Raw genomic sequence first — 22,289 nt, 5'->3', positions numbered from 1 at the left:
AAACCGGTAGGCATTTGTAACCAACAGAACCATGCTGGGACTGGAAGAAACTCCTCCAGGACTGGGGCATCAGCAGGTGCGTGGGAATTTGCTTTTTTATAGCGTGGTATAGCGTTGAGTTTACACGCGTTAACAAAACCTGTGACTCAGCCTGGAAAGCTCTGGAAGCCTTCTGAGCAAGACCCTTCACTTCTGCCGTAAACACCGGACTGGTGGTGTAGCCTTAGAAAGCAAGCATCACCTGCCTCCTTCGTTTCCCGCGAGGTGCGCTAGTCCGGCCAGGTCCGGGACTACATTTCCCAGGATGCCCAGTAGTGGGAGCGCCTGCGGGATAGGCCAGAACCACGCGGAAGTGATTACGGGTCGCCCAGCAACGGGGGCGGGGCCCTGGCCCGGGATTGGATGCTCACGCCCCCGGCCTGGAGCGGGCGGGTTTAGGGCTCGGCCCCGCCTCCGGAGCGCCGGTGCGCTCGCCGACTTTTACTTCCAGCCGAGAGGCGGTGCGCGCCGTTCCGCGCTTCCCACTGCGTTCTCCCGTGGCCCCGCCCTCCTTTGCTTCGGCAGCTGCGAAAGTGCGGGCACCGGATTCGGCGGCCCCGGCGACAGAGGGGCCTCGGGCGGTGCGGTGCGCAGGCGCGAGCGTGCGGGGCGCGCGGCGCGCGGTTGAAGCCGGAGTGAGTTCCTGGGCACGGAGACCCGGCGGCCGGCGGGCGAGCGATCGCTTCCCCCTCAGCCATGGCAGCCTTGCGCTACGCGGGCCTGGACGACACCGACAGCGAGGACGAGCTGCCCCCGGGCTGGGAGCAGAGGACCACCAAGGACGGCTGGGTTTACTACGCCAAGTAAGGGGGGCGTCCGGGGCGCGCGGAGGACGCTGACCGCTCCGCGCCCCGGGACGCGCGCTGCCTCCGGACCTCTGCCCGCGCGGGGAAGGCCTGCGCAGTGAGGGCTGCCGGCCTCCGTGAGGACGGGCCCCCTCCCGCTTTCTGGCCCTGCTGTCCAGCGTGGGGTCACCTGGCGGTGCCCAGACACGCCCTCTGCTGCCCAGGCGGCGGCAATGCCCGGCGGTGCGGGGATGCACACGCTTGCATCCCCTTTCCCAAAGATCAGAAAAAATGAGCACTCTCCTCTCCTTTCTCGGGGGTCTAGAAGGGCCGCCTGGGAGTGTGTATTTGTAGCAAACGTCCTAGTAGAGATATGTGTGTGTATATATGTATGTGTGCGTATGTATATCTGTATATAAAATGTAGCTAATAGAGCTTTACTTAGTTTTCGGTAAAGTTTTGGAAGCCCCAGGAGGCCCTCTCTCCCGCCTCTTACTGTATACCCTTGGGCTGTGGGAATAACTTTCAGAGGTTACTCATCTGCTAAAAGGTTGGTTGGAGAGTTTTAGTTTAGGCGCTGTAGTAAAGGCTTAGTTGAGGCCTGAACAAACTCTGCTGGGTCCCATTCTCGGCAGCTGACAGCACCGTCTCGGCCTGACACTAGAATCACCTGAGGACCGTCATGACTGTAGATTTGGGGTCTCAGCAGACACCCCACGCAGGGACTCTCTATTTTTTAAGCTTCCAAGCTAAGGCAGGTTATGGCTTTGAGAAACACGGAAGTAAATCAGTGATTTTCTACTCTTGGGAAACTGACCGGGTTCTGCTCCGGTTTCCACCAGCAGGTGACTCTCTTCATTTGCATGCCCCATCTCCCGCCCCTACTGGTAGTTTGTGAAATCTTTCCCAGGTGATTCTGATCAGCCCTGGGTTGTGAGCCACGGCTGGCTGTCTTTAGTGGCTTTCTAGAAAGAAAAGCAGGAGGCAAAGACCTTGCTGCATTCTTTGAAGACACGTTGGGAAGGTGTCCTGTGCCAGGCCCTTTGCTGAGCGCTGGTTTTACTGAGATAAGTAAGACCGCTTGGTGGGTCTCCCACTTGGTGGTCCAGTGGTTAGGACTAAGATCCTGCCAGATGCCTGTTGTGGCCAAAAAATAAAAAAGGTGGTCCTCACACAGTGTGTGATGAGTGGCAGTGTGCCTAGCATGAGCTGTGCGGGCAGGTGGTGAGGTGCCCGGGGTGGTTGGCCCCTGAGCTCTGCCTTTGGGCACAGGTAGAAGTGGGCGGGTCCAGGGGCAGCTCAGGTAGAAGAGACAGAGGCCCTGCCTGTGCGGTGGTGGTGCAGGAGCCTGAACACTGGTGAGAAGGAAGGGCCCTGCTGTGCCTCAGAGGAGCTGGGGTCCACTGAAGCCTTGCGGCCAGGCAGTGAGCTCGGCTGTGTGTCTTTATTTATTCATTTTATTTGTTGAAAATGGCAAGATTTTCTTTTTTTATGGCTGAGTAATATTCCATTGTAGGTAGATAAATAAGTAGATATAGAGTAAGCAAGATGAGTACATATATTGTAGATAAGTAGATACACATTTTTGAATCATTGTATTTTATTGTATTTTCATTTTAAAACTCAGCATTCAAAAAACAAATCATGGCATCCAGTTCCATCGATTCATGTCGGCTGTGTGTCTTTAGAAAGATGATTTTTGCTCTGGAGGACTGGAGGGAGCCAGGGACTCCAGGTGGCTTCTGAATGGGCATTGTTTGTGGCCCGTGGCCTGTGCCTGAAGGGCTCTTTGATCCCTGGGAGCTGAGCTTCAGAGTCTCTGCCCACGAGGGTGTCTCAGTGCACGGGCCCTGCCCTCTCCTCCCAGCACCTTGCGCCCCGCTGTCCGTAGTTCTCTACACGTCACTCGGCCACGCCTGTGGTCTGTCCTTCCCCAGATTGTCAGTGTCGTGAGCGCATGGACCATTCCTCGTTCCCCTCCATCGCCTATACTTAGCATCACAGAGCTGTAAGATAAGTCCTTGGGGAGTAAGGAAATCAGCTCATCAAGTGAAGATCTCCTGGACCTCCCTGGGCGGGTGGCCTTCTGGGCCCTGAGGATGTGAAGATGCACAGGGCCTGCTTCCTGGCTTCTCGGGCCTCCCCTGCTCTGGGTAGGGCCTGTCCCCGTCCTGGCTGCTGTCCCCAGAGCTCCCTGGCTGCCTTTCAGGTTTGACCTGCAGCCTCATGCTTGGTCTGGAGGCTCCTGTGGCTGCGCTGACTCTGCTGTCCCCCAGAAGGTTGTTGCTGAGCCGCAAAAGACACCAGGATTCTTGGCTTCCAGAGGAGAGGAATTCAATCCTGGGCCAGTGACGAGGCTTGATCGCTCAGAACATTTCTGGGATAAAGTTTTATTAAAGTATAAAAGAGATAGAGAAAGCTTCTGACATAGACATCAGAAGGGGGCAGAAAGAGTGTCCCCTTGATAGTCTTTAGCTAGTTTTTATGTCTCTTGCTGCTGCTAAGTCGCTTCAGTCATGTCCGACTCTGTGCGACCCCATAAACGGCAGCCCCCCAGGCTCCCCTGTCCCTGGGATTCTCCAGGCAAGAATACTGGAGTGGGTTGCCATTTCCTTCTCCAACGCATCAGAGTGAAAAGTGAAAGTGAAGTTGCTCAGTCGTGTCCGACTCTTCGAGACCCCATGGACTGCAGCCTACCAGGCTCCTCCGTTGATGGGATTTTCCAGGCAAGAGTACTGGAGTGGGGTGCCATTGCGTGCTCTGTTATGTCTGTTAGAAAGCTATTAATCAGATAAGTAGCTCAGTCAGTAAACCATCTGCCTACAGTGCAGGAGACCTGGGTTCGATTCCTGGGGTGGGAAGATCCCCTGGAGGAGGGCATGGCAACCCACTCCAGTATTCTTGCCTGGAGAATCTCATGGACAGAGGAACCTGGTGGGCTCCAGTTCATGGGATTGCAAGAGTCAAACACGACTTAGCGACTAAACCATCACCAATCAGATAAGAGAGACACCTCAAGGCTGAGGGAGTTTCACCAGGCCCCTCTCCCACAACATGCATTTTTGAGATAGGATGGCATGAGGTGTGTCATCCCCCAGCCATAAAACAAGTGATACGAATACTGGTTTGTTGAGCTATTATCAGCCCAAGGTTTGAAAAATGTTAGTCTTAAGTGGAACCATTTTGAAGAAAGGCAAATTCCAAAGCAGATACATAGTTTCATTAACACAGCTTAAGAAAAACATTTCCATAAGAAAAACACATTGGTGAGCTCAAGGTTTGAGAAAACTTAAGTTCAGGTGGAACCAAGTGTCGTGGCAACAAAGAATTTTAAGAGAAAAAGCATCTGACACTTGTAGTTTGTTTCCTCCTGCTGCTTAAGGGAGAGAGAAAAACTGCGTGCTCCTTGCAGCCTCTTCCCTCCGTTTGGGGACCCCTGCCCGCCTGCCTCTCACCCCCTGCACCTCGCCTTCTGCTAGGTGACCCTTCCCTCTGCTTCCTTCCTGGAAGGCATCCACCTCCTTTGCTCAGGAAGGCCTGCAGGCTCCCGTCGGCTCCACTGAGGGCTTCCAGGAGCCCACGGGTGGGGGACTCCTTGGTGCCTTTGTGGTCCCTGGAAAACACCCCAGGGGCCCCCAGTAGTGTTTGGCCCTGTTGACTCTGACAGTGGTGATAGAGCTTGGCAGGCTCCCAGCCGGGGTGGTGGGTGCCTCTCCCCAGATGCTGTCCTCTCCTCCCAGCGCTTGGTCTTTGCTCGGGGTGAAGGATGCCTGGAATTACCCCGGCCCTGCATTCCCAGCAGTCCCCCTGAGCTCTGCCGACCTGCAAGCATCCAGGGCCTTTGTTCACTCCCAGTTCTGGAAGGTCACTCATCCCTCGGGGTTTGGGGAACCTGACCAGTCTCTCAGAAGGTTGCCCTCGGAGTCCTTCCTTCTCTCCAAGGCGTTCCTCCCACTCTTGCGGGGTGCCCCCCACCCAGCCCAAGGACTGAGGCTGCAGCTCCCAGCTGGCCCCTAGGGTCTCGTGGGAACTCCCCTCGCAGCCTCGCTCCTCCTGTGCTGTGTGGGTTCTGTCGGCCCCTCAGCCTCCCCACGAGCAGACCTCAAAGGCTCACATGGCTCAGTGCCCCCAGGCTGGGCCCCCAGGGAGGCCCAGTATTATGGCAGAGGGTGACTGGTCACCAGAGTGAGCTGGGGGGCCTTTCTCGCTGCCCTGATACCACCCAGGGCAGTCCCTCTGCCTTAACCAGGTTGGGGGGGGACTGAGGGGCAAGGGCTTGGTGCTGGGGGCCGTGGTGCAGTCCTGGGGGTCTTTGGGGCCTCAGCTCCTGCCCCTCTTTGCTCCTGAAGCCCTCAGGCCTGAAGGGGGATGGCTGGCCTGCTCAGTGGGAGGCGGGTCCCTGTCTGCAGGAGGCTCTGTCCCTGTTGAGCTTCAAAAAACCCCTCAAAACCTTAGAAGAGCATACTTGAAAGTGATAGCCATGTAATGTGGTGTGAATTTAATTTTGATCTCTTTGTTTTATATTAAGATCACTGTTAATTATCTCTTTAAATTACAAAAAGAAAAAGAGAAAGCTTGCTGAAAGAAAAGAAAAATAAAAGAGGACTTCTTTTTGAAGGAGAATAAGATAACAGTCGGACGTGTTGTAATTTTCTGTTCATTAAAAAGTCATTTTAGGTTACAGTGGAAAGGGAACAGCTTTTAATTAACTTTTATATGAAATTTATTTCAAATAATCCTTTTCTGTCAAAGGCACAGTTCTTAGTTCTTCACACATGTAGACTGACTGAGGCTTCTCTGACCCCAGGAAGTGGGGCTGCTTTACTCCCTTTACTGATGGGAAAACTGAGGCTCAGGGAGGTTTAGTAACTTCTCTAAGGGAACACGGCTTGTGAGCCGGAGGACCAGGAAATGTGGGCGTCAGGCCTGGGACCCCGAGCCTGCGGGAGATGGGGGCAGTGTCTGCAGAGCCTTGCCATTGCCACAGCTGTGTTGGCGTCAGGTGGGTAGAGACCAGGGATGCCGTTCATCACCCCGCAGTGTCCAGGATGGTCCCCGCTGCAGAGTGGTCACCCCATTCAGGAGCGCCAGCGCGGAAGCAGGGTTACCCTTCCTAGGGAGTCGGGGCTTCCTCTCTCCTCGCGGGCCTGCCCATGCCCTCTGTCTGTGCAGGGGTCTCACCGATCAGCAGGCGCTGTCCCGGGTCCCGTCTTTTCCTTTCCCTGTGCTGCCGGTGAGGCTCATTGGATGCACGCAGTGCGGGAGCTCGCGTGTGTGGCCTTCTGAATCCAGAGTCCACAGTGTCCCTGCGCTGGCCGCTGAGAATTTGCAAAACACTAGAAGCCGGCAGTTCCTAAAAAGACCTTGTTTTTGACGTGCAGCATTTTACAGGAGCATTTACTTGCTCTCTGTATTTATTCTCTTTAAAATAATGGCTTCAGAAGAACTGTTCTGTCATCCGGTTGTCAGTGATTTAGTGTTATTTTCTACTTTGGCCTGAGCATGTGAACTTTGAATGCTTCTTGCAACATGCAGCTTTTTCTGGCATTAAGTAATTTTATGTTTTTCCTGACAATAGGTCACCTGTTGACAGGTGTGTCTAGTCTGTTATTGGCTCGTGGTTTGAATTTGAATTATAATTGTATATTCTCTCCTGAGATGAAAGGCTAGTTTGGCATGGAAATCGGACCAGCTTGTATATTTGATTTGTTCAAAATAGTAGACCTTTTGAGGGCTTTTCATATGTCAGATACTGTGTCCAACCCTTTATGTACAGTATCCTCATAGCATTTTCCTGAGATCAGTACTAAGATTATTTCCATTTTGCCAATGAGGAAGTTGAGGCTCCAAAGCTAAGTAACTGAACCTATGGGGCTGTCTTACCACTTCTTAGTTTCCTCTTGGATGAAATTAGGAATCAGTGCTTAAAAAACACTTTGAAGATAAATTTGTGAAAAGAATAAAACATTTAAGAAGATTTGTGACCCCATAGACTGTAGCCCACCAGGCTCCTCTGTCAATGGGGTTCTCCAGGTCAGAATACTGGAGTGGTTAGCCTTTCCCTTCTCCAAGGGATCTTCCCGACCCAGGGATTTACCTGGGCCTCCTGTATTGTAGGCAGGTTCTTTACTGTCTGAGCCACCAGGGAAGCTCTAAGATTAAGGCTGTGTCTGAATTATATCTGCATGTCAGCATTGTAAATTAGACTGAAATTTTCAGTCTATCCTGGAGTGCAACTGAAGCAGGTACAGAGCAGAACACCTCTCTAGATATTCTGAGAAATTCAGCGAGCTTTCTAGAGTTGACCCATAGCCAGGGTCCCGTCTTCTTCCTCTGGCTTCACCATCGGTTCATAAAGGCAGGCTTTTACCAGACTGCTGCTGCTTGCAACCTAGAGAGTCTGACCTGTTGCAAACAGCCATCTTATGTTCTGAATATTTCTTTGTGAATGTCTGACTTGACTACTCTTGAGAGAGAATTATGTTGGGGAGAGAAAAATCTAATGCCATGGATTAATTTTAGAAGTATATGGTAGAATTTTAGAAGTGTAACTTTTCTTATTGTTCTCTGGATTTTTTTTTTTTTTAAACAGTCACACGGAGGAGAAAACCCAGTGGGAACATCCAAAGACTGGGAAAAGAAAGCGAATCGCAGGAGGTGTGTATGCCGCTGTCATACAGCAGAGAACCTTGTAAGCATGGTTCGGATGGGAGGACTGTCACAGGCAGAGGGTCCATTGAGGAACTGGACCTTCCCTCTCGGGAGCTTGTAGGATTCAGTAGAAGGTGATGAGATTTTTGAGTGAAATGCTGATTTCTCACTGGCCTTAAAAATAAAGTATTAAAGTAATAGGGCTCTTGAACTCACAGTTCATTAGGTTTTTCCGTAGCTGCACTGTTTGTTAAAATGTTATTGGTTTCTATCCTGGAATTAAGTATATTGATGTTTGATAGAATTCCGTGAAACTTGTGGTGACTCGTAGGTGTTCCCAAGTGCATGTGTCATCCATGGGGTGTAAATGCAAGAAGGTCCCTGCCTTCATGAGGTTGAGGCTCTGTTTGAAAGGACAGCGTGCACTCATGGAAGAAAAAGTGAGACTGCTCTGAAATGGGAGTCGTCACCAGTCAGCATACAAACGGTACTGGCTGCCTGCTGTAGTGTAGATACATTCTGGGAGTTCTTTCAAGGGAGAATTCGTGTTGATTGGAGCAACCAGTAAGGATTTTGTGAAAAGCAGGAGCTGAAGAGAGTGTTGAAGAATGATCAAGAATGAAATAGTCTTAAAAATAGAGTTGCCATATGACCTAGTGTTCCCACTCCTGAGCATATACCCATATAATACTCTGTTTCGAAAAGATACATGCAGCCGTGTGTTCACTGCAGCGCCAGTCACGATAGCCAAAACATGGAAACAGCCTAAATGATCATCAGCAGATGAGTGGACAGAGGTGTGTGCATATAGCAGAATACTGTTCAGCCATAAACAGAATGAAGTGTCATTTGCAGCAGTATGGGTAGACCTAGAGATTGTCATACCAAGGAAAGTAAGTCAGAAAGAGACAAATACCATATGATATCACTTATATGTGGAATCTAAAATATGACGCATGAACATGTCTGTGAAACAAACAGGCTCACAGAAGAGGCTTGGGACTTCCACGGGGAAGCTGGAGATGAACAGATACACATTACTGTGTATAAGATAAAAAAGAAGGTCCTACTGTATAGCGTAGGGAATTATATTCTGTATCCTATGATTAAACCATAATGGAAGAGAATAGGAAAAAGATTATATATATGTAAAACTTGAGTCACTCTGCTGTACAGCAGAAATTAACACAATATTGTCACTCAACTGTCCTTCAGTAAAACTATAAAGATTGAAATAGTCTTACTTCCCAAGCAAGAGACAGAAATGTGGAGTCTGGCTGGGGTAACAGGCCTTTTCTACCTGCCATAGTTAGAACCTGCAAACTGCTGGTCTGGTGGGAGACTGGAACCGGAACTGTGGCTGAAAGGGCGGGGGCTTCAGTTCACACCACCCCTCCCCCAGGTAGACCTGCCTTGCTGTTTTTCAGATTTGCCCTACGGATGGGAACAAGAAACCGATGAGAATGGACAAGTGTTTTTTGTTGAGTAAGTTGTCTGTAAAGAAACTGTTCTCGGGCTTCTTGCTTTTGTAATGTGTATACATTGTAGAAAAATACTATGTGGTATGTAATTGTAATCTTACCAGCAGGAGTAACTGCTGTTAATGATTTTTGGATTTTTTTCCTTCCGTATTTTCTGTACATATACTTAAAAAGAGAGAATGTATTGGGTGAACTGTTTGGTTAACTGTTTTTGGCACATAATTTGTATGAGCTTTTTCTCATATCCTTAGAAAGTTTTCAAGAAAATGATGTTTAACAGCTAAGTGGTATCATTTTGTATAGATATAATTTATCAAATTACTTACTGGGCATTGATGCTGTTACATTTCTGTGATGTGGTGTCCATACAAACAGATCTTGTCATATTGCACTTCACAGATACTTGTTTCTTTTTTACAAATTGAAGGTTTGTGTGACCCTACGCTGAGCGCCTTTTGCCCCATTTTCCCAATAGCATTTCTCAGTTTGTGTCTGTGTCACATTTTGGTGATTTTTGCAATATTCAAACGCCCTGCTGCATAAAGGTTGGGACTCCCTGCAGACTCAGATGATGGTTAGTGTTTTTTAGCTATGCAGTCTTTGTTAATGAAGGCATGTGTGTTTTTAGGCACGATGCCGTTGCACGTTTGGTAGGCTGTAGTGTAAGCGTCACTTACACATGCACTGGAAGCCACGAAATTTGTATGACTCAGTGTATTGCATGCAACGTTCATTTTGTTTCTTTGGTCTGGAACTGAGCCCACAATGCAGTATCTCCAAGGTGTGCCCATCGTTATAATGTTTTGAGCATCCTTGTCTGTAACACTATCTTTGGAATAAACTGCAATAACAAACAGCAATAGTGACCATGTGTCTAGCACCTAGCATGATCCAGATGTGCTTCTAACTAGCTTATACCTGTAGTGTTAACTCACAGTCCCCAAAATGCTCTCAGGGAGGCCAGTGCTCAGCTGCCTGGCCAGTCATCGCCCCGCTCTGATCCTGTTAGAGTGCTGATAAACTTAGCAGCAGTTCCTGGGGGAAGAGGTTTGTTGCCGTGGTGTAAGGACTTCTGCCATAGGTTATGTCTGGTTACCAGGGTAGAGCCACTGAGGGGCTGGGAAAGAGATGCACGTTTGTGAGCCAGGGTGACCGTGTCTCCAGGGAGCTCTGTCATCTGTATGACTGGAGTCAGAATGCTTAGCTGGCAACTGTGGTTAAAAGTCAAATAAAAGTCGGGTTATTCTTGGGTCTTAGTTTATGGGGTGACGAGTATAAATTTTTAATCTGTGTCTAGTTTTATACACACATACACATTACAGATACATTTTTTTAACCTATATATCTTTTTTTTTGCTGCACTGCAAGGCTTTTGGAATCTTACTTTCCAGACCAGGGATCAAAACCCGGGCCAGGGCAGTGAAAGCCCTGGGTCCTAGCCATTGGACTGCCAGGGAACTCCCACAAATACATTTTCAATCATGAAATCTTTTTTTCTGGAGAGTTCTTCATGGCTTTCAAAATATTTTGAGGCGTACCTTGAATCCCAAGGTTACATTTAAAATGTGAAAAGCAAATCCTATTCAGTAGGAGCAACCAGTCTTTCTGAATGAATAGGATGTACCAGTATGTTTTAATACATTGTTTACAGTATCGATATATTTTATTATTGTTTCTACAAGATTTAGATCAGCTCCAAATCAAAATTGGAGTGCGAGTATAGTCATAAAATGAAAATGTTTAGAAGTTTTAGTAGTTGACTGCTTTCATATTTATTGTTGAAACTTTTATCACTTAGAGTTTCCTACTCAGAATCTTCTTAGGCCCTTGCACGTAAGAAATTTAACTGAAATCTGCCAACAAGAGTGACCGGCAGATCTTATAGCCATGTTTGCATGACTTAATTAAAAAGCGCCAAGCTGCTGTGTTTTTGAGACCTGAGGATACAGGGCAGTGCTTATTGTGCGTTACCACCTCTTTTACAGGCAGTTCCGAAGAAAATGCTTGGATGCCTATCTTCCTAGGCAGGACAGTAATCCTTCTGGAGCCCAAAACGTAGATCAGACAGACCCCAGGTCTTTCCAGGGTTAAGAAAGAGCCTTTCTAGTCCCTGAAAAATGGAATTTGCCTAGCCTGCACCGGAAAGTTGTTGTGTGGTCATAAATGCCTCCGTCCACTGCTGTGGGTTCACTGCTTTCTCCTCTCCTCTACAGCCACATAAACAAAAGGACCACCTACTTGGACCCAAGACTGGCGTTTACTGTGGACGACAGTCCCACGAAGCCAACCACCAGACAGAGATACGACGGCAGCACCACGGCCATGGAGATCCTGCAGGGCCGAGACCTCAGCGGCAAAGTGGTCGTGGTGACCGGGGCGAACTCGGGAATCGGTGGGTCGTCAGCCAGCAGTCGTGATTGTCGTTGCTGTTCTGTCGCGTGCATGATGAGATCCACTCTAGCTCAGGAGCACTTTTGTTCAGTGATTCTCTGATTCAAAGGATACCTGTAGGCTCTTCAGCCTTTGGGTCGTTAAAGTCCCAGGTGCTTTTTCAGTCCTGGCGTTTCCATGGAAGGAAGGCCACGGAGGGGTCGACCCTGAATCCTCCGAATGCTGCAGTCTCAGGAGACAGAGGTTATTTTGGTTCTTAAGGAAGCGAGAGGGCAGGCTCCGTTTGGGATTTTCTGAGCTGGTCTGTGTGCTGTGCAGACACAGTCCGGTCACCTGGCTCCTTGAGCCTGACGTTGGTTGGCAGTGGGCTCTCGGAAGCAGCATTGTATGGTGCTTGTGGGACACAGGGCACAGCGGCTGTCTGCTGGTCGCCGAGAATGTCACTTTCCTTGGAGAGCAGGATCTGGTTTCTCTGCAGGGCGGCAGGATCAATCCTTGTCATGCCCTCTCAGTGGCCCGTGTTTCCCCATGGTGACCGTCACGAGGGCGGGGGCTCCCGGGGGTGTCACAGGCTGGAAGACAAACCACAGCCAAGCTGCTGGCTCCGCGGCCACTCTCCACGTGACTCATTCTCGTCCCTCTTGGTTCCGGTGACGTGAACATATGAGTCTGTAGGAACCAGCTGCTTGGAGTGAGGATGTGCGTCCTCAGGTTAATTTGCAGGAACAAGACATGGAATTGTGTTCTGCCGTCTTCCGGCAAGTTCTCTGTCCTTTCGACCCTTCGCAGCATCAGCCCCCTTCCCGACGCCTGCTCCCAGCCGCCTCTCTGACCAGCTTTGGGTCCTCAGCCTTTTGTGCTCCTCTGGGTCTTCTTTCTCCAGCTTCATTAATTTTTGGTGATCCCTTCTTGAACGCACAGAAACATTTCCTGGTATTAGCAGGTCAAGTCCAGGTGGTGACATTTTCTTAGAGCATCAGTTGTTTCAGTGCAGTATCAAAAATCTAAAAAGCTACAGTGCCATAGCAGAACTGTTTTTTTCCTTTTTAAATAAGACTAGACACCCTTTTTTATCAATAGTTTTGTTTATTTGTTCAGCCGCTCTTTGGTTGCCCTGGGTCTTTGTTGCTGCATGTGTGTGGGCTGTCTGGCTGTGGTGAGCAGGGGCGACTCTTCCTGCCGTGCGCGGGCTTCTCGCTGCAGCGCGTCTCGTCGTGGAGCACCTGCTCCGTGATGTGAGGGCGTCAGTAGTTTCGGCACACAGGCTCATACTCCATGGCAGGTGCGGTCTTCCCGGACCAGGGGTCAAATCAGGGTCCCCTGCACTGCAAGGCCAACTCTTACCCAGGGAAGCCCTGGAGCAGAACTTTTGACTGTCCCATGTCTATTAAGGCAAAGAAGCAAATGGAAACATTTTTATTTTAAATTGAAAGGGATTTAGTTAAAAATCAACTCTTGGACCTCATCCTGGACTGAGAATATGTTCAATATTCTGAGTCGCATCGGCATCAATTCTATGTATTTGTCATCGATGGAAAAAACTGATGATGCTGTATTAAAGATGGTTGCTAGATCCTCAGTCATCCAGGAAACACTGTGGTGTTGATGTGTTGACCACTCTCTGTGAGGGTGTGGACTAAGCGTAGAATAATTAAGAAAAAAATAAGGACTCAAGTCAGATCTCTCTATATTTAACACTCAGTTACCCAGAGAAGTAACCAAAAGATCTTAATCTTGTGGCTGGACAGTTTTTCCCTTTCATTAGTAAGACATGTGACTCCTGATGGTCTGTGCGTAAGTGGTCAAACTTGGCTCTGACACATGGCACACCTTCGCGTCTGGGGGAAGCTCTGCTGACAGTTTGCCACAGGAGGCTTATGACATCGTAGTTGTGACTTAGTTGCTAGGTCATTTCCGACTCTTTTGAGACCCCATGGACTGTACCCCTCTAGATCCTCTGTCCATGGGATTTCCCAGGCAAGAATACTGGAGTGGATCCTTCCCCTGAAGTTTCCTTCTTCAGGGCATCTTCCCGACCCAGGGATCGAACCCATGTCTCCTGCTTGGCAGGCAGATTCTTTACCATTGAGCCACCTGGGAAGCCATAATACAGGACCAAAGGGGTTGGTCCAGAATATACAGAGAGCTCCGTGCGGTGTGGTATCGAATCATGGTCAGAAGGGAGGAGGAGGTTCTGGAGCGTGGGGAAGAAGTGTGGTCAGAGTGGGCCTTGGGCCTCTCGGAGGGGACTCTGGCTCCTCACAGCCCTGTCACCGTTCTTGAGCTGTCTTGTGGACCCTGCCCGGGCCTGTGGTCTGGTCACACGCAGCGGCAAGTGGCCGCGCTCAGGCTGGGAGTGGGGGGGTGTCTCAGGGCGCCACGCTGCTCCCCGTCCCCAGCTCTGCCCTCAGTTGCCTTCAGCCCTGCCTCCTCACCCTGGGGCCCCTCCACCCTTGAAGAGCCCAAGTCTGGGGGAGTTCCTGAGATTTGTTTCCGTAATTTTGTGAAATAATTTCAGACCGAACGTTCCAGGTAATCAGATCCTTGCAAATAACTGTCACATTGCAGCCCTGCCAGCAGGCTTAAAGAGAAGAGCTGAAGGCAGGCCTGTGGCTTTCCGGCCGTTTCTAAGGCAGCTTTGATATCCTGTGCCGCGGCCTTACAGAGTGTCCCTGCCCCAGGAGGTTGTGCCTTCCAGGTAAAGCCCTCACTTCTCCTGAACTGTGCAGCAGGCCAGTTTAGACATCGCTGTTTCCGCCGCTTCACACGGAGCCAGTGAGAGTGGAGCAGGGCGTCTCCCGGGCACTCAGGACTCACCTTCCATGGGAGCCTGGATGTGCTGGCCTGCCCCTGCCGCTCAGGGCACCTGTGGCCCACGTGGGACCTGCCCAGTCTTTAGCCTCCTGGACGTCTGTGCTCTTGGGAGCAGAGGCGGCCATCACAAAACATACCAGCCTTTTCGTTGAGAGTGATGACTCCACAGCTGAAAACACAGGTAACCTGATTAGCTTTACAAAGGTTGGTTTACAAATTCGGTGTTTTTCAGTGATGGTTTGGTTGAATTCCTGACAGGGCACTGCTGTGTTGGACTTGCCCTTTGGGGACCCAGGCCCCTGGCCATAGGAGGGTAATGATGGCATACCGCATCCTGGGGACGCCCTGCCAGTGCCCTCTCCCCGGGCTCTAGGGAGCTGCAAGCCTTGGGACGTCACCTCCTCTAAAACTCGCCTTCTTCTCCTCTCGACCTCTGTCTGAGCACGTTCTGAACCTGGAGGACCTTGTAGATGGAGCATTGCAGCTTGTGGACCTCTCTCTCAGCATCGCAGTGTCCGGGCCAGTCCCCCTGTGCACCAGAGCTGCTGCTCACAGACCGAGCGGCCTGGAGCCTGGTCCTGACCGCCGGCCTGTAGAGACGAGGTGGGAGGTCATTCTGTCTGTGCTCGCTGTAGCGCTGGCCAGGAAGGGGCAGGTGTCCATAGCTCCCTGGAGTCCATGGTACAACAGAGCTGATCTGGTAAAAGGAATGAAGGGAAGTGACTTCAGCACGGTGATTATTAAACGCAGATGGAGTCTCCCACCAAGTCCCAGGAGAGGGGGTTTCAGAGACTGGGGATTGCCCATCGTGGAAGATCCCATAGCCGCTTCGCTGGACCTTTTGGCTGAGCCGGTTGTTCCTCTGCCTGTCAATAGCTCAGTGCAAACTGCTGCCTTCTCGCACCTGAGGGCTGTACTCCTCAAAGGTCAGAGCCTTCCAGCACGGGGCTGCCTGAATGCCTAGGCGTGGGGCCATGCCTGCCCTGTGCGCTGTCTCCTGTGAGCAGGCACGTCGGTTGGAAATCATGCAGATGGTTGTAGGGAGCAAAGTTATCATCACGGCACCTAAGGAGAGAGGTCCAGCTTCTGTCAGACATCCACTGAAGAACTATTCACAAGGATGTTCGTGCAGCTTTGCTGTTCTCAGTCTGCTGTTCACTGGCGATGATGATAAAACTTTCTTCCCAACTTCCAGCTTCTTTACCCCTGAGCCACCAGGGAAAGTCCCCAGCTTCCAGTCTTAAAACCAACAGTGGTTAAAATTTGGTTTTTAAATCCCTTTGGGAGTATAGTCAGGATGAAACATTTCTTTGACCTTCTGAGCCTTGATAACGCTGGGCTGTCTCAAAGGTTTGATTTGAGATCTGGAATAATCTGAACTGCGTTTGATTTTTGAGTCAGACGACCCATTAACAAGGACAAAACTGTTTTTTTTCCCCCTGAACAAATACAAGCTGGCCACCTCAGAATTTACCAGTAAAATGTATTTTAGGACCGACACTTCAATTTTCTGTTGATATTTATGTTACATATGATAAATCTCCTTAAGTTTCATTACAAGAATTCTAATAATGTGTGTACATGTGTGTGCACACTTATATACCAAAATTTATCTACTTTGAGATAAGAAAAAGTATGTTCACGCTATCAAAGTCAACCCCAAATTTGTTCTTGAAACAAAATGAAGGTATCAGATTTCCATCCCGGAATCCCAGGATGTTGGAGTTGAATGTTGACACTGGTTGTTTTGGTTAGAGGGCCTGTGTTTTAGAGCTTGGGGTCTTGTTCCAAAATCATGTGTTGAAATTCCAGTGTGAAGTGTACTCGCTGTATTCTTTTATCCTACAAATCATCACCATGATGAATTCATCTCTGGCGTAAATTCTACCGTTGTATGTTGATACTGCTGCTGCTGCTGCTAAGTCATTTCAGTCGTGTCCGACTCTGTGCGACCCCATAGACGGCAGCCCACCAGGCTCCCCTGTCCCTGGGATTCTCCAGGCAAGAACACTGGAGTGGGTTGCCATTTCCTTCTCCAATGCATGAAAGTGAAAAGTGAAAGTGAAGTCGCTCAGTCATGTCCGACCCTCAGCAACCCCATGGACTGCAACCTTCCAGGCTTCTCTGTCCATGGGATTTTCCAGGCAAGAGTACTGGAGTGGGGTGCCATTGCCTTCTCCAACGTTGATACCAGAAGAGTGCTTTTCTTCATGTGGAAAAGGGTATTCATCCTTAAGGTTTTAAGCCCACCAGAATCCCTTCCCCTCCACCCTCAGATCTTTGTTTTTCATTTCCACACCTAGTGTACATTTTGCCTTCTAGACTAAATCATGGCAAAGACTCCCCCCTCCTCCCCTAGTTATTCCAAAAGATCCCATACGTTCAAGGCCAAGGGGGTGCCTTGGAGTCGTATTCTTGGTTAAAACTGCCTCATATGGGATCATTACACTTGAGATCTTGAAATGCCTGATTACAGTCTCCTTTCCAGTTGTCAACAAGATTTAAACTAGTGGGATCATGACATTTATCTTCTTTTTAAGAACCTGGTGCTCATTAAGCAGAGGGGAATTTTTTGAAGTAATCTAAATGATCTTTTGGGAATTCAGACCCCCATTTTAAATGAAAAACATTTGTGACTATTTGTCTTTTATGATCAAATACACCCATGTAAGTGAAATGATTTTGCAGTTATTCCGAGAAACTATTGAGATTTTTGACAGTATTGGAAGAAGTCCTTGAATAATATTCCATAAAAATCGAGAATTAGTACTTATGAATTAAAGAACCTTTTTTACATTTAAATATTCTTCAGTTCAGTTCAGTCGCTCAGTCGTGTCCGACTCTCCGCGACCCTATGAATCACAGAACGCCACGCCTCCCTGTCCATCACCAACTCCCGGAGCTCACTCAAACTCATGTCCACAGAGTCGGTGATGCCATCCAGCCATCTCATTCTCTGTCGTCCCCTTCCTCTCCCACCCCCACCTTTCCCAGCATCAGAGTCTTTTCCAGTGAGTCAATTCGTCGCATGAGGTGGCCAAAGTATTGCAGTTTCAGCTTCAGCATCAGTCCCTCCAATGAACACCCAGGATCGATCTCCCTTAGAATGGACTGGTTGGATCTCCTTGCGGTACAAGGGACTCTCAAGAGTCTTCTCCAGCACCACAGTTCAAAAGCATCAATTCTTCGGCGATCAGCTTTCTTCACAGTCCAACTCTCACATCCATACATGACCACGGGAAAAACCATTGAATATACATGGGAACCACATGATCAGAATATTTGAGAAGCCATATATCTAAAGGAAGAGGTCAACTGAAATATTCTAATGAGCCTCATCTCATAATTTGGTAATCATATTTAAAAACATTTTAAAATGTATGCAGTAGATAATAATGATATATATGCCTCAGTAGATGTCAGCTAAAGCTTTTTTGTCAGATGAGGTCAGTTGAGTTTCATACTTGCATGTATGTTGAGATTTTAATTTATTTGTTATAAATAAGCATAACAAATGAGGTTCATACAAGCTGCTATTCATTGCTGCTGCTGTGTCACTTCAGTCGTGTCCAACTCTGTGTGACCCCACAGACGGAAGCCCACCAGGCTCCCCCGTCCCTGGGATTCTCCAGGCAAGAACACTGGAGTGGGTAAAGTGGTTTAAAATAATCACTTAAAAAGAAGTATTTAAAAATAGGTCACCCTAATTGAGATTACAAGTGTTTTATCAGGTTTGAAAACTTGTCAGTTATTTTACTTAACCCCGAATATAAGACATTTGATTTTTTGCTTTTGGATAGTACAGTGACATAGCAGTTGTGAGGAAAGAAAGGGTTCTGTGTATTTTGTGTGAATTACCTAAAAGAGAAATGTCTTCCTATAGGTTTATAGTTTCTCTCCACTAGAGGGCGGTGTTGCCCTTTGATACAATTAAACAAAAGCGGTAGCATCTCAGTCCAGTTTTCTTCCTCTCGGCGGGGTCTTACTTTCACTTTTGTTAAATAATGCCTTTTACTTTCCTAACATATCTTTCCGGTCTTGTGCTTCCTGGTGAAAGAGTTCACACTGAAGACTGTTACTAGTGTCAGGCTCGTTTCTCTTTCTCACTCCTTCCTCTTGCCTCCCCCTTTTTTCCTGGTATGAAATTCCAAGGATGAAGAGATCCATTTAGTAAAAAGGCCCATTGTGTTCAGGGAGCAGCCCATTCTGCCAGATTACACAAGGTTATGTGTTCTTGTGACATTATTGGTTTTGAGTGTGCTGGCCTATCAATAATGTGATTTTTTTATTTCTAAGTGGAAGTTGTAATATTTAAATACTAATACCCCTGTTTAACGTTCATTTAGAAGGCCTTGGAGATCTTACAGTTTTTTCTAAGAATATAGAATTTATCTGCTTCCCTCCCCCAGCCTACTCAGTGTTATATAATTTATTGTAATTAGATTGCTTAGTAATGATATGTTTTTCCAGTAGAAAGAAAATGTGTCCTTTTGGGCTTAGTATATGTTTCTTAACTAACAGAGGCCATGTTAAACCAAATACTTAATATGAAGCAGACGGCCTGTATCTTCACGTACAAGATGTTAAGGAGGGTAGTTTTTATTTTGGCTCTGTAACCCGAAGTTGGAGGCAACCCATTAATTGTATGCTTCAGCTTTCAAACAGAAATTTGACCCAGAAGAGAAAATCCTTTTGGCTTTGTGAAACTACTTATTTTCAAATTTTAAATGGGGACAAAACGAATACGCCATATTACATGCTTTTATTTCTATTCTTTCTCTCAGCAACCTTTTTTTCTCTCCAAAACAAAAAGAGCCAGCAAGCATTGTGAATATACTTGTAATGGTGTGAAACTCCTTCACCAGTCTTAAAATGTTCTTGCTCATTGCTTTCCAGATGCTTTCATTGTCTGTCCCATAAAATTGGTTAAAACTCCGTGGCTGTTGCGGGAATCATTCCAGACTTGACGATGAAAGGCCTGCTGGCTGTCGGAACCCCCTTGACTGTCGCTTGTTCAGGATGATGCGGCCACGTTCTTTCTTCATTCTCTGCAGTGTTACACACACATGCGCGCGCACGTACACACTCTCCAGATCTGAGTCCTCAGCCTTTTCCAGAGTAACATCTGGGGCGGGCAGGGCAGTCAGTAGAAGATGGGCCTTCATGCAGAGATCTCTTAAATTAAGTACGTAGATTGATGAAAAAGCAAATTCCAGAAACTTAACAGGTTCTTGCCTGAATTTCTGATTCTCCCCTCGGCTTAGCAAGTAAGCACCACTGCATTTCCTGAAGGGCCAGTGTTTGCCTGCGCGGTGCTCTGAGGATGATCTGAACGGGAAGCGTCCTCCTGTTTATCTAATGAGTTGCGTGACAGGGATGGGCTCTAAAGTGTTACGTGTTTACCAGGCTGTGCTGCTTGGTTTTTGGGATCCTTCTTGTTAGAAGCCTCACTGAGATGGCACTGTCACTGAAACCAAAGCAGGTTCTCCCCGCTGGACCCTGAGAGGACGCCTGAGACAGCGTGCTCCAGCGAGGTGCAGAGGTGTGGGGGTGGGAGCGCTGATGTGAGAGATGAGGGCGGCGTTCTTCCCAGTCTTGGTAAGATTCCTCCCTCGGTAGGCTGGGAGGACCAACAGGGTGGGTGGAACCAGGCCTTTCACAGAACAGATGATCTCCTGGAAAGAGGGACACAGTTCAGAATCAGAGAAGTTTCTGGTGTAGTTGTATGGAAACTGAAGTGAAAACAAACAAGATATTTTTCATTTTCACCCTTACTTCTGAAATGTGCTTCATTATTCCAGATTAGTATTGATTGATCACTGTCATTTTGTCTTATATTAACAGCTCTTTAGAATTTGTGGATGTTCTGTACTCCTTGTCTTACTTAAAATTCTCGCTGCAGTGCTTACAAGCTCTCCTGAACTTGTGTCTGGCTGAAAGCCCAGAGAGGTGAGGTAACCTGCCCAAGGTCACACAGCTCCTGAGCCATGGATACCTGCAAAACCAGAGCAGAGAATGTCCGAGTCCCTCTTCCCCTTGCTTCTCCTTTCCTCGGAGGAACAGTGCTCAGTCCTGCCCATGCTCTTCCCCAGCAGCTTATCCAGTCTATCTCAAGTCAACAAATTTACCTTAAAAATCTACCAAAGCCCACCCTGTGCAAGGCTGTGTGCTGAGTGTGGTATCTGAAGGGAGGGTGGAGACCTGAGATCTTGGGACTGCTGGACGATCGTGGGTTAGTACTGAGACTTTCTTAGTCAGAAGAACTCCCCTTTGCTGTCACTGTAAAGTTAGTTTGGGGAAAGCATTGCAGGGGACAGGAGCTGGCATTTGTCAGACTCAAACATGTGCCAGGGGCTGGTCTAGAATTATTTGCTATTGTTGTAAAACATGTGCTCCTTAAGACTTAGAAAATGCAGATAAGAAAAAAAAAAATCACCTCAAATCCTTCCCAACCAAGACTCACTGTCAATATGCAGTCTGTATGACTCCCAGCATTTTTTCCTTCACTTCTTTTCTTCTGTGATTTTTCTGTTTAAACTGTGGTCATGAGCACCTTTCTCTGCCATAGAATAGTCTACAGCATCATAAGGGGTCGCATAGTCAGTATATGGTTCTAACCGTTTCCCCTCTATGGCACATTTGGGTGCATTTCAGCATTTGGATAGCTGTGGAGTGGAGATGAACATTTTGTAATTAAATGTTTCTGCCCATCAGTGACTATTCTAATAGGTTTATTCTCTGGAAGTAGAATTGCTGAGTCAGCTGATGTGTTTCCTAACCTTAAAAATCTTGATTTGTTCTGTCAAACCACACCCCCGGAAGCTCGGAGCAATTTAAATGCCCGTTTGCTGTGCATCCTTGTCAGTTTGGGCATTTAGCATTTTTTTAAACAATATCACTTAAATTTGCACATCTCTGATTAATCAGCTCTTCCTATGTTTGGCCATTTGTATTTATTTATTTTTTTAATGATTTTAATTAATTCCGTTTTTCATTTGTTTTGGCTGTGCTGGGTCTTGCCGTTTGCAGGCTTTTCCCTAGTCATGGCAAACGGGGACTACTCCTTGGTTGTGTAGCGCAGGCTTCTCCTTGCGGTGGCTTCTCCTGTGGAGCATGGGCTCTCATGGGCTCTGGGCGCATGGGCTTCGGTACTTGCTGCAGCGGGGGCTCAGAAGTTGCGGTGCGTGGACTTGGTTGCCCTGAGGCATGTGAGCTCTTAGTTCCCAGACCAGGGATACAACCCTTGTCCCCTTCATTTGAAGGCAGGTTCTTAACCACTGGACCGCCAGAAATGTCCCTGTATGCATTCTTTTATGAATTGCTTTTACAGGCATCACTGTTGGATATGTATTGATTGCTAATTGATTGCTTGATTCACGTGACATAATTTAATTTTCAAAATGTCCCTTCGTCTCAAGTTAATTTATCTCAAAGCATCTGTTGTTTAAGTCCACACTCAGTGTTGGGATCCAGAGGTAATTCATGAGAAGGAAGTTGGCCTCACCCCGCAGCTGGCTTCACTAACAACTTGTAAGCCTGTGTCTTATCACACCAGCTACAGTTCCCATCACAGGCACCCCTGCTTCGCACCTGTGTTTGTGGATGGGGGCACCCGGAAAATTCAAGGTTGGCCAGCTTGCAAGTGGAGCTTGAATCCCACGAAGATGCACAGGTTACATCTGGTCCTCTGGGTTTTGCAGATCTCCCCCAAAGCATCTCTTCGTGGCTGGAGCCCCTTTTCAGAGCCTTGCTATGCATTATCTCGTTTGATGAACCTGGCTCCCGTGTGGTGAAATCATCCCTCTGCTGAAAATAGTTGTGCTGACAGTCGGGGAAGCCGGATAGGTGGCAGGTTTCTGTCTGGAGAGGCAGCAGGGTGCCAGGGAAGAGCTTGGGACTCAGGAAGCAGACATGACCCAGTTTCCAAACCTGGCCTAGGCCACGTCCCTTCTGAGTGACTTGGGCCCAGTTCCTCTCCTTCTCTGAGCTCTGGTTCTGCATCTGGGAGACACGGGCACTTTTTCTGCTTTGCAGAGTTGCTAAAGATGGGAACTCCAGCACGCCCAGGGAATTGTCCGCCCCACGCTGCAGGGACTTAACGAAATGCAGTCATTTCGGTAATGGGAGG

General features: G+C 48.2%; 1 protein-coding gene across 6 annotated transcripts in view; it reads left to right on the top strand.

Moving 5' to 3' along the window:
• Nucleotides 1-477: 477 nt before the first annotated feature.
• The window catches only part of WWOX (WW domain containing oxidoreductase), a 958,567-nt gene continuing 936,755 nt past the window's right edge, over nt 478-22,289 (top strand). For 3 of the 6 annotated variants that reach the window (XM_055413076.2, XM_055413078.2, XM_055413077.2), the window contains exons 1-4: nt 479-842; nt 7,417-7,481; nt 8,903-8,960; nt 11,170-11,348. In XM_055413076.2, coding sequence (XP_055269051.2) covers nt 736-842; nt 7,417-7,481; nt 8,903-8,960; nt 11,170-11,348 — 409 coding nt within the window. In that variant the 5' untranslated portion in view covers nt 479-735. Of the gene's footprint in view, nt 843-7,416; nt 7,482-8,902; nt 8,961-11,169; nt 11,349-22,289 lie in introns of all 6 variants that reach the window. The other 3 variants (XM_088830822.1, XM_055413080.2, XM_088830823.1) reach the window with 3 other exon arrangements.

The sequence above is a fragment of the Moschus berezovskii genome, chromosome 22, assembly GCF_049115385.1.
Source record: "Moschus berezovskii isolate FMDL1 chromosome 22, NW_MosBer_1.0, whole genome shotgun sequence".
Lineage (NCBI taxonomy): Eukaryota > Metazoa > Chordata > Mammalia > Artiodactyla > Moschidae > Moschus > Moschus berezovskii.
This window is presented reverse-complemented; position numbering and strand designations above follow the sequence as displayed.